This window comes from Lithobates pipiens, unplaced genomic scaffold (genome assembly GCF_037356315.1).
Source record: "Lithobates pipiens isolate NorthernLeopardFrog02 unplaced genomic scaffold, aLitPip1_a1.2 Scaffold_13, whole genome shotgun sequence".
Taxonomy (NCBI): Eukaryota; Metazoa; Chordata; class Amphibia; order Anura; family Ranidae; genus Lithobates; species Lithobates pipiens.
Genome location: NW_027507718.1, coordinates 537,425,680 through 537,438,386, shown reverse-complemented (window position 1 = coordinate 537,438,386; position 12,707 = coordinate 537,425,680). Strand labels below are relative to the sequence as shown.

Sequence of the window (12,707 nt, the reverse complement as noted above, 5' to 3'; positions counted from 1 at the left end):
GTGGAGAAGGATCTGGGAGATCCATAGTGGAGAAGGATCTGGGAGATCCATAGTGGAGAAGGATCTGGGAGATCCATAGTGGAGAAGGATCTGGGAGATCCATAGTGGAGAAGGATCTGGGAGATCCATAGTGGAGAAGGATCTGGGAGATCCATAGTGGAGAAGGATCTGGGGGGAGTCCATAGTGGAGAAGGATCTGGGGGGGATCCATGGTGGAGAAGGATCTGGGGGGAATCCATAGTAGAGAAGGATCTGGGGGAATCCGTAGTGGAGAAGGATCTGGGGGAATCCATAGTGGAGAAGGATCTGTGGGGCTCCATAGTGGAGAAGGATCTGGGGGGGATACATAGTGGAGAAGGACCTGGGGGGATACATGGTGGAGAAGGATCTGGGGGATCCATAGTGGAGAAGGATCTGGGAGATCCATAGTGGAGAAGGATCTAGGGGATCCATAGTGGAGAAGGATCTGGGAGATCCATAGTGGAGAAGGATCTGGGGGGAGTCCATAGTGGAGAAGGATCTGGGGGGATACATAGTGGAGAAGGATCTGGGGGGATCCATGGTGGAGAAGGATCTGGGGGGGGATCCATAGTGGAGAAGGATCTGGGGGGAGTCCATAGTGGAGAAGGATCTGGGGGGAGTCCATAGTGGAGAAGGATCTGGGGGGAGTCCATAGTGGAGAAGGATCTGGGGGGAGTCCATAGTGGAGAAGGATCTGGGAGGATCCATAGTGGAGAAGGATCTGGGGGATCCATAGTGGAGAAGGATCTGGGGGGATCCATAGTGGAGAAGGATCTGGGGGGAGTCCATAGTGGAGAAGGATCTGGGGGATACATAGTGGAGAAGGATCTGGGGGGATCCATGGTGGAGAAGGATCTGGGGGGATCCATAGTGGAGAAGGATCTGGGGGGAGTCCATAGTGGAGAAGGATCTGGGGGGATACATAGTGGAGAAGGATCTGGGGGGATCCATAGTAGAGAAGGATCTGGGGGGATCCATAGTGGAGAAGGATGTGAGGAGGTCCATAGTGGAGAAGGATCTGGGGGGATCCATAGTGGAGAAGGATGTGAGGAGGTCCATAGTGGAGAAGGATCTGGGGGATCCATAGTGGAGAAGGATCTGGGGGATCCATAGTGGAGAAGGATCTGGGGGGATCCATAGTGGAGAAGGATCTGGGGGGCTACATAGTGGAGAAGGATCTGGGAGGATCCATAGTGGAGAAGGATCTGGGAGGATCCATAGTGGAGAAGGATCTGGGGGGGATCCATGGTAGAGAAGGATCTGGGGGATCCATAGTGGAGAAGGATCTGGGGGGGATCCATAGTGGAGAAGGATCTGGGGGGATCCATAGTGGAGAAGGATCTGGGGGGATTCATAGTGGAGAAGGATCTGGGGGGATCCATAGTGGAGAAGGATCTGGGGGGATCCATGGTGGAGAAGGATCAGGGGGATCCACAGTGGAGAAGGATCTGGAGGATCCATAGTGGAGAAGGATCTGGAGGATCCATAGTGGAGAAGGATCTGGAGGATCCATAGTGGAGAAGGATCTGGGGGGATCCATAGTGGAGAAGGATCTGGGGGGATCCATAGTGGAGAAGGATCTGGGGGGATCCATAGTGGAGAAGGATCTGGGGGGATCCATGGTGGAGAAGGATCAGTGGGATCCACAGTGGAGAAGGATCTGGAGGATCCATAGTGGAGAAGGATCTGGGGGGATCCATAGTGGAGAAGGATCTGGGGGATCTATAGTGGAGAAGGATCTGGGGGATCTATAGTGGAGAAGGATCTGGGGGATCCATAGTGGAGAAGGATCTGGAGGATCCATAGTGGAGAATGATCTGGGGGGAGTCCATAGTGGAGAAGGATCTGGGGGGATCCATGGTGGAGAAGGATCTGGGGGGCTACATAGTGGAGAAGGATCTGGGAGGATCCATAGTGGAGAAGGATCTGGGGGGGATCCATGGTAGAGAAGGATCTGGGGGATCCATAGTGGAGAAGGATCTGGGGGGGATCCATAATGGAGAAGGATCTGGGGGGATCCATAGTGGAGAAGGATCTGGGGGGATCCATAGTGGAGAAGGATCTGGAGGATTCATAGTGGAGAAGGATCTGGAGGATTCATAGTGGAGAAGGATCTGGGGGGGATCCATAGTGGAGAAGGATCTGGGGGGTCCATAGTAGAGAAGGATCTGGGGGAATCCGTAGTGGAGAAGGATCTGGGGGGTCCATAGTAGAGAAGGATCTGGGGGGGATCCCTGGTGGAGAAGGATCTGGGAGATCCATAGTGGAGAAGGATCTGGGGGTTTTAGTAGATCATAAGCTCAATAATAACATACAATGCCAAGCTGCGGTTTCCAAAGCGAGGAAAGTCCTTTCCTGTATAGGAGAGGTATGGACTCCAGAGAGAGAGATACCATCTGTACAAATCATTAGTAAGACCTCATCTGGAATATGCCGTTCAGTTTTGGGCTCCAGTTCTCAGAAAGGATATCGGGGAACTGGAGAAAGTGCAGAGAAGGGCAACCAAACTGATAAGAAGCATGGAGGAGCTCAGCTATGAGGAAAGATTAGAGGAACTGAATTTATTCACTTGATAAGAGGAGATTAAGGGGGGATATGATCTCCATGTATAATATATAAGGGGGGATATGATCACCATGTATAATATATAAGGGGGGATATGATCTCCATGTATAATATATAAGGGGGGATATGATCTCCATGTATAATATATAAGGGGGGATATGATCACCATGTACAAATATATAAGGGGGGATATGATCACCATGTATAAATATATAAGGGGTCCACATAGTGAACTTGGTGTTGAGTTATTCACTTTACAGTCATCACAGAGGACAAGGGGGACTCTTTACATATAGAGGAAAAGAGATTTCATCTCCAAATACGGAAAGGTTTCTTCACAGTAAGGGCTGGTTCACACAGCGGGCGATGCGAGGCGACACGACTCGCCTCGCCTCGCTCCCACAAGTCGCCCCCGTTCTGTACAATGGAACCGTTCTGAGAGGAGCGACTCGAGTCGCTCCGACTCAGAAAAAAGGTTCCTGTACTACTTCTGGGCGACTTCGGGGGCGACTTGCATTGACTTCTATACAGAAGTCCTCTGCAAGTCGCCGCTGAGCTCGCCGCAGGTCGCGGCGAGGCAAGTCGGAGACGCCTCGCCGCGCCTGCAGTGTGAACCGGCCCTAAGAGCTGTGAAAATGTGGAATAGACTCCCTCCAGAGGTGGATCTGGCCCAATCAGTGGATTGCTATAAGAAAGGTCGGGATTATTTCCTAAGTGTACAGAATATAACTGGATGACATTTATAGGGAAAGTTGATCCGGGGAAAATCCGATTGCCTCTCGGGGGATCAGGAAGGAATTTTTTCCCTGCTTTAGCAGATTGGATGATGGCTCTGCTGGGGTTTTCACCGTCCTCTGGGTATAGAATTGTGTATATGGGAATGTATGATATTATTATTTTTTTTGCGGTAGAACTGGATGGACTTGTGTCTTTTTTCTATGTAACTGTGTCTAGAATGCAAGCACATGGCAGCTGCCTGACTAAGGCAAGGACATTGATTGGTGTAGGAGGGTATGAGGGCAGAACCCGGGGCAGGTAAATCCAGCTGTAATACTTTTGTCACAACCTGCAATACCTCGGCCCACCACCAGAGAGACCCACACAGACAAGCAGATCATTAATGAGAACATGGGGGGCAATTCTCTGATATTAATGAGAATATGGGGGCAATTCTCTGACATTAATGAGAACATGGGGGGAAATTCTCTGACATTAATGAGAATATGGGGGCAATTCTCTGACATTAATGAGAACATGGGGGGCAATTCTCTGACATTAATGAGAACATGGGGGGAAATTCTCTGACATTAATGAGAACATGGGGGGCAATTCTCTGACATTAATGAGAACATGGGGGCAATTCTCTGACATTAATGAGAACATGGGGGCAATTCTCTGACATTAATGAGAATATGGGGGCAATTCTCTGACATTAATGATAACATGGGGGGAAATTCTCTGACATTAATGAGAACATGGGCGGCAATTCTCTGACATTAATGAGAACATGGGGGGCAATTCTCTGATATTAATGAGAATATGGGGGGCAATTCTCTGACATTAATGAGAACATGGGGGGCAATTCTCTGACATTAATGAGCTCTGACATTAATGTCAGAGAATTGCCCCCCCCCATGTTCTTCTTAACGTGTTCATGTCATAATAATTCACATCTTTGTTATTCTGATCCCTGCCAACCCCCCTTGCCCCATTCCCACACCGAAGATTAAACACTGAAGTCATTAAAGCCATGGAGTCTCCTCTCCTCTTCACCACCCTGGAGGAACCAGATTCCTCCAACTCTGCCGGGGGGATACACACAATGCAAGGCGTACCACACACTGACAGATTGCGATTGCTTGGTCCTCATTGGTTCTGCCGCTTCCTACATGAGTTTCCCTATGGACCCCCATAATACACAGCAGTTTCCCTATCGGCCCCCATCGTACACAGTAGCTTCCCTATCGGACCCCCATAATACACAGCAGTTTCCCTATGGGCCCCCATCATACACAGCAGTTTCCCTATGGGCCCCCATCATACACAGCAGTTACCCTATGGGCCCCCATCATACACAGCAGTTTCCCTATGGGCCCCCATCATACACAGCAGTTTCCCTATCGGGCCCCATCATACACAGCAGTTTCCCTACCGACCACTGGTTGGAGCTCCATGATGGTCTCCTTCGCATTCTAGTACATAAACCTGATGTGAATGATTCTTCATACCGGGAATAATGATGATGGAATTCTCTTTCCTCCTCACAGGGGGAACTACGAGGGTAAGAAGCCGTTTATGGTGGGGGCCCCATGTTCAGCCTGCGTGGAGACACACACCTGTAAGGGGTCTCTGTGTGGAGGTAAGTACTGCCGGTCACACAATACAAAATTTTGATACCATTCAGATAAATCCACTTCATGTATCAATCCCTAAAGCAAGAATCCAGACCAGTGATGACCAGACCAGTGATGACCAGACCAGTGATGACCAGACCAGAGATGACCAGACCAGTGATGACCAGACCAGTGATGACCAGACCAGTGATGACCAGACCAGTGATGACCAGACCAGTGATGACCAGAGATGGCCAGACCAGAGATGGCCAGACCAGAGATGGCCAGACCAGAGATGGCCAGACCAGAGATGGCCAGACCAGAGATGACCAGACCAGAGATGACCAGACCAGAGATGGCCAGACCAGAGATGGCCAGACCAGAGATGGCCAGACCAGAGATGGCCAGACCAGAGATGGCCAGACCAGAGATGGCCAGACCAGAGATGGCCAGACCAGTGATGACCAGACCACAGATGACCAGGCCACAGATGACCAGACCAGAGATGACCAGACTAATGATGACCAGACCACAGATGACCAGACCACAGATGACCAGACCACAGATGACCAGACCACAGATGACCAGACCACAGATGACCAGACCACAGATGACCAGACCAGTGATGACCAGACCAGTGATGACCAGACCAGTGATGACCAGACCAGTGATGACCAGACTAATGATGACCAGACCACAGATGACCAGACCACAGATGACCAGACCACAGATGACCAGACCACAGATGACCAGACCACAGATGACCAGACCAGTGATGACCAGACCAGAGATGACCAGACCAGAGATGACCAGACCAGAGATGACCAGACCAGAGATGACCAGACCAGAGATGACCAGACCAGAGATGACCAGACCAGTGATGACAAGACTAATGATGACCAGACCACAGATGACCAGACCAGAGATGACAGACCAGAGATGACCAGACCAGCGATGACCAGACCAGTGATGACAAGACCAGAGATGGTCAGACCAGAGATGGCCAGACCAGAGATGACCAGACCAGAGATGACCAGACCAGAGATGACAGACCAGAGATGACCAGACCAGTGATGACAAGACCAGAGATGACCAGACCAGTGATGACAAGACCAGAGATGACCAGACTAATGATGACCAGACCAGTGATGACCAGGCCACAGATGACCAGACCACAGATGACCAGGCCACAGATGACCAGACCACAGATGACCAGACCAGTGATGACCAGACCAGAGATGACCAGACTAATGATGACCAGACCACAGATGACCAGACCAGTGATGACCAGACCACAGATGACCAGACCACAGATGACCAGACCACAGATGACCAGACCACAGATGACCAGACCACAGATGACCAGGCCACAGATGACCAGACCAGAGATGGCCAGACCAGAGATGGCCAGACCAGAGATGGCCAGACCAGAGATGGCCAGACTAATGATGACCAGACCAGTGATGACCAGACCACAGATGACCAGGCCACAGATGACCAGACCAGAGATGACCAGACCAGAGATGACCAGACCAGTGATGACCAGACCACAGATGACCAGACCACAGATGACCAGACCAGTGATGACCAGACCAGTGATGACCAGACCAGTGATGACCAGACCAGAGATGACCAGACCAATGATGACCAGACCAATGATGACCAGGCCACAGATGACCAGACCACAGATGACCAGGCCACAGATGACCAGACCACAGATGACCAGACCAGTGATGACCAGACCAGAGATGGCCAGACCAGAGATGGCCAGACTAATGATGACCAGACCAGTGATGACCAGACCACAGATGACCAGGCCACAGATGACCAGACCAGAGATGACCAGACTAATGATGACCAGACCAGTGATGACCAGACCACAGATGACCAGACCACAGATGACCAGACCACAGATGACCAGACCAGTGATGACCAGACCAGTGATGACCAGACCAGAGATGACCAGACCAGAGATGACCAGACTAATGATGACCAGACCAGTGATGACCAGACCACAGATGACCAGGCCACAGATGACCAGACCACAGATGACCAGACCACAGATGACCAGACCACAGATGACCAGACCACAGATGACCAGACCAGAGATGACCAGACCAGAGATGACCAGACCAGTGATGACCAGACCAGTGATGACCAGGCCACAGATGACCAGGCCACAGATGACCAGACCACAGATGACCAGACTAATGATGACCAGACCACAGATGACCAGACCAGTGATGACAAGACTAATGATGACCAGACCACAGATGACCAGACCACAGATGACCAGACCAGTGATGACCAGACTAATGATGACCAGACTAATGATGACCAGACTAATGATGACCAGACTAATGATGACCAGACCACAGATGACCAGACTAATCAAAGTTGGATTTGCTGGACATTCTCCAAGCACGATCCTATAAGCAGCATTCTGGGGGAAAGCCTTAAAGTGGTGGAAGGTCAGAAGATGCATTCTATGCATGAAGATAAAAAGCTCTCTGTGTGCTCCCCAACCCCCAATACTTACAGGAGCCCAATCTCTGTCTAGCGATGTTGCATGAGAGCCTCAGCTGTCCGGGACTCTCCCTCCTCATTGGCTGAGACACAGCAGTGGAGCGCCATTGGCTCACACTTCTGTCATTTAAGGCCAGTGAGTCAATGAGGAGAGAGAGGGGGTGGGGCTGGGCCACAGCTCCGTGTCTGAATGGACAAACAGAGCTGCGGCTCGTGTGCTGCTTGCGGTAGGAGCACATAACAGGGGGAGGAGCCAGAAGAGCTGGCGAGGGACCCGAGAGGAGGCGGATCTGGGGGGGAGGATCCAGGAGAGCTGGCGAGGGACCCGAGAGGAGGCGGATCTGGGGGGGGAGGAGCCAGGAGAGCTGGCGAGGGACCCGAGAGGAGGCGGATCTGGGGGGGAGGAGCCAGGAGAGCTGGCGAGGGACCCGAGAAGAGGCGGATCTGGAATGCTCTGTGCAAACCATTACACAGAGCAGGTAAGTATAACATGATTGTTATTTTTAAAATATGAAAAAGGAGACTTTACAATCACTTTAACCTACCTGTGAGGCAGGTGCACCTGTAGAATGTACTAAAGCTAAAGTGACATAAAAAAATCTATTTTGTAGCACCCCCTGGACCCCAAGAGACAGGGTGGGCTGGCATTTCTCCTCAGGGTGCGGGTTGCTATGCATGGCGGGTGTTCAGGGTGCGGGTCGCTAGGCATGGAGGGTGTTCAGGGTGCGGGTTGCTAGGCATGGCGGGTGTTCAGGGTGCGGGTTGCTAGGCATGGTGGGTGTTCAGGGTGCGGGTTGCTAGGCATGGCGGCTGTTCAGGGTGCGGGTTGCTAGGCATGGCGGGTGCTCAGGGTGCGGGTTGCTAGGCATGGCGGGTGTTCAGGGTGCGGGTTGCTAGGCATGGCGGGTGTTCAGGGTGCGGGTTGCTATGCATTGCGGGTGTTCAGGGTGCGGGTTGCTAGGCATTGTGGGTGTTCAGGGTGCGGGTTGCTATGCATGGCGGGTGTTCAGAGTGCGGGTTGCTAGGGATGGTAGGTGTTTAGGCATCATCCATCACATTGTCCAGCGTTGTAGATCCATCATCAATCACATTGTCCAGTGATGTGGATCCATCGACAATTGCGGCATTATTATCCAGTTAATAATTATCACAGATTGATTCCAGTGGCACTATATGTCCCAGCAAGGTCCTCAGAGCACAATAAATCACTAGAGGTCCCAGCATAGCCCTTGACCCCATGAAAGACACGTAAACAACATTCACAGATGGTAAATGTGATCCTCAGACAAATGTCCGGCTTTGGTGAGTATGGGGGCAGTGTGGGGGCACCCGGCATATCACATTTCTGATTATCATTATTGCCTTCCCTCTACTCTGATAATTCCAGCTTATCATACCAGGAAAAATGATCCAGCATATGTCACATGTACATACAACACGTGTGCTTCACTTCTCTGGGGGTATGAGGGTCCACGTGGGATGCAAATCCTAAAGTATCTTTCTCTGTGGGTATGAGGGTCCACACATGGCACAGATGTTCTTAGGGGTTTATGAGGGTCCACACATGGCACAGATGTCCTTAGGGGGTTATGAGGGTCCACACAGGCCACAGATGTCCTTAGGGGGTTATGAGGGTCCACACAGGCCACAGATGTCCATAGGGAAGTATGAGGATCCACACAGGGCACACACATCACTAGGGGGTTATGAGGGTCCACACAGGCCACAGATGTCCTTAGGGGGTTATGAGGGTCCACACAGGGCACAGATGTCCTTAGGGGGTTATGAGGGTCCACACAGGCCACAGATGTCCTTAGGGGGTTATGAGGGTCCACACAGGCCACAGATGTCCTTAGGGGGTTATGAGGGTCCACACATGGCACAGATGTCCTTAGGGGGATATGAGGGTCCACACAGGACACATATGTCTTTTAGGGGGTTATGAGGGTCCACACAGGCCACAGATGTCCTTAGGGGGATATGAGGGTCCACACAGGCCACAGATGTCCTTAGGGGGTTATGAGGGTCCACACAGGCCACAGATGTCCATAGGGAAGTATGAGGATCCACACAGGGCACACACATCCCTAGGGGGTTATGAGGGTCCGCACAGGGCACAGATGTCCTTAGGGGGTTATGAGGGTCCACACAGGGCACAGATGTCCTTAGGGGGTTATGAGGGTCCACACAGGGCACAGATATCCTTAGGGGGTTATGAGGGTCCACACAGGCCACAGATGTCCTTAGGGGGTTATGAGGGTCCACACATGGCACAGATGTCCTTAGGGGGTTATGAGGGTCCACACAGGCCACAGATGTCCATAGGGAAGTATGAGGATCCACACAGGGCACACACATCCCTAGGGGGTTATGAGGGTCCACACAGGCCACAGATGTCCTTAGGGGGTTATGAGGGTCCACACATGGCACAGATGTCCTTAGGGGGTTATGAGGGTCCACACATGGCATAGATGTCCTTAGGGGGTTATGAGGGTCCACACAGGCCACAGATGTCCATAGGGAAGTATGAGGATCCACACAGGGCACACACATCCCTAGGGGGTTATGAGGGTCCACACAGGCCACAGATGTCCTTAGGGGGTTATGAGGGTCCACACATGGCACAGATGTCCTTAGGGGGTTATGAGGGTCCACACATGGCACAGATGTCCTTAGGGGGTTATGAGGGTCCGCACATGGCACAGATGTCCTTAGGGGGTTATGAGGGTCCACACATGGCACAGATGTCCTTAGGGGGTTATGAGGGTCCGCACATGGCACACACATCCCTAGGGGGTTATGAGGGTCCGCACAGGCCACAGATGTCCTTAGGGGGTTATGAGGGTCCGCACAGGGCACAGATGTCCTTAGGGGGTTATGAGGGTCCACACATGGCACAGATATTAATGTAACAATTGTATATTCTGTATTATTATTTCTTTCCCACAAAAGTGGAATTATTCTTAAGAAAGGAAAACTCTGTTGATACGATTGTTAAACATTCTTCTGAAATGGAGCGGTGAGGCTCAGGCCTGATCAGAGATCTATGTAGTAGACCCGCTGGACATGTCTATCACCCGCTCTCCTGTTTATATCCACATCATGTATGATTGTATCACATCTGCTGATATATTGCCTATAACGGGAAATCTTTCTATTTATAATCAGATGTAGACATAGAGCAGAAAGAAAACAGCACAAATCTGCCAGACACAACGTCTGAGCTGCCCCCCGATGCAGAGCTGGCACCATATACAATAGAGCTGGCATCATATACAATAATGATGGCACCGTATATAATAACGATGGCACCAGACACACAATCTGAATTGGTACCAGGCACAACTTCACAGCTGATATCAGAGAAACAATCAGAAATGACTTCAGACTCAACAATGGTATTAGAAGCTGACATTACGACAGCAAAGACTGTGTCAGACCCAACACCAACCAAATCATCACCACCTGTGCCAACACTATCACACATCATGCCAACCACAACATCCGAGCAGATACTGGACTTAACTCCGTCCAGTCCAGAGGATTCCTCCATTGGCTCCCCGCAGACACCTCGAGATTCAAGTCCACAGACAGAACGTGGCACAACTGATGATAGCCCATCCATATTGCCCGCTACAACTATGGAGCACACCAGCTTGGATCAAGGTGCAAACCATTCTCAGCCCACCGAGAAACAGAAGGATGGCGAGATAACCAAGGAACCAGGAGGGCAAAGCCACACAGATTCTCCCCTCACCACTCCCAAGAGTCCTGCTGATTATACAGATAAGATTCTGGAAAGCTTTGTCCAACCTACACCAGAGCTCCCTTCCAAGTCATCGGGGGCTCCTTCACATCTTCAGGCCACAAGTGACCCAACGTTTTACAAAGACGGGCCAAACACAGGAGAAGGACCAACAATGAGGACAATTCCATCACCTGCCAAGAAACTGTTAGATGAAGGTGTCTCTGTATTAGTGGATCACCCCAAGGACAACCCAGTCCAAGCAACTCCGAAACCTCTTCAATGGCTGATGTCATCCTCTAAAGATCTAAGCAAAGGCCAGAAAGACCAAAAGAATCCATATTCTGAGCCAAGAACCACCCAAAAACTACACAAGGAGAAAGAGAAGAGCAAACACAAGTCAAACTTGACTTTTTTCCCTAAAAAGGATCGTCTGAAACCCAAATTCTTCTCTAAAGGTGTGAAATGGGGCTTCAAATCTGACTTTTCAGGTAAGAGGAGAATGATTGGAGCTGATGGTGAAGCTCATGAGATTTCTCATATCAAAGTCACTTCAGCAGCCGCAGATTGTGAGGATCACCTAGAAAGTCCTTTCCTATCTCTAGTCCTATCTACCAATTTATCCGTCTACAGATCCATTCTGGTCTACATTAATATACTCATCCATCATCTATATCATCATCTACCAATCTGCTTCCATCCACCAATCTACGGATCCATTCTGATCTACATCCATCATCTATATCATCATCTACCAATCTGCTTCCATCCACCAATCTACGGATCCATTCTGATCTACATCCATCATCTATATCATCATCTACCAATCTGCTTCCATCCACCAATCTACGGATCCATTCTGATCTACATCCATCATCCATATCATCATCTACCAATCTGCTTCCATCCACCAATCTACGGATCCATTCTGATCTACATCCATCATCTATATGATCATCTACCAATCTGCTTCCATCCACCAATCTACGGATCCATTCTGATCTACATCCATCATCTATATCATCATCTACCAATCTGCTTCCATCCACCAATCTACGGATCCATTCTGATCTACATCCATCATCTATATGATCATCTACCAATCTGCTTCCATCCACCAATCTACGGATCCATTCTGATCTACATCCATCATCTATATGATCATCTACCAATCTGCTTCCATCCACCAATCTACGGATCCATTCTGATCTACATCCATCATCTATATCATCATCTACCAATCTGCTTCCATCCACCAATCTACGGATCCATTCTGATCTACATCCATCATCTATATCATCATCTACCAATCTGCTTCCATCCACCAATCTACGGATCCATTCTGATCTACATCCATCATCTATATCATCATCTACCAATCTGCTTCCATCCACCAATCTACGGATCCATTCTGATCTACATCCATCATCCATATCATCATCTACCAATCTGCTTCCATCCACCAATCTACGGATCCATTCTGATCTACATCCATCATCTATATCATCATCTACCAA

General features: G+C 50.1%; 1 protein-coding gene across 2 annotated transcripts in view; it reads left to right on the top strand.

Moving 5' to 3' along the window:
- LOC143975741 (uncharacterized) overlaps nucleotides 1–12,707 on the top strand; it is an 83,695-nt gene that overhangs the window by 51,392 nt on the left and 19,596 nt on the right. For both annotated transcript variants that reach the window (XR_013272415.1, XM_077478240.1), the window contains exons 4-5: nucleotides 4,854–4,945; nucleotides 10,614–11,681. Coding sequence is in view for 1 of the 2 variants with exons in the window: in XM_077478240.1 (XP_077334366.1) it covers nucleotides 4,854–4,945; nucleotides 10,614–11,681 (1,160 nt within the window). In the remaining variant the exon portion in view is untranslated. The remainder of the gene's footprint in view (nucleotides 1–4,853; nucleotides 4,946–10,613; nucleotides 11,682–12,707) is intronic.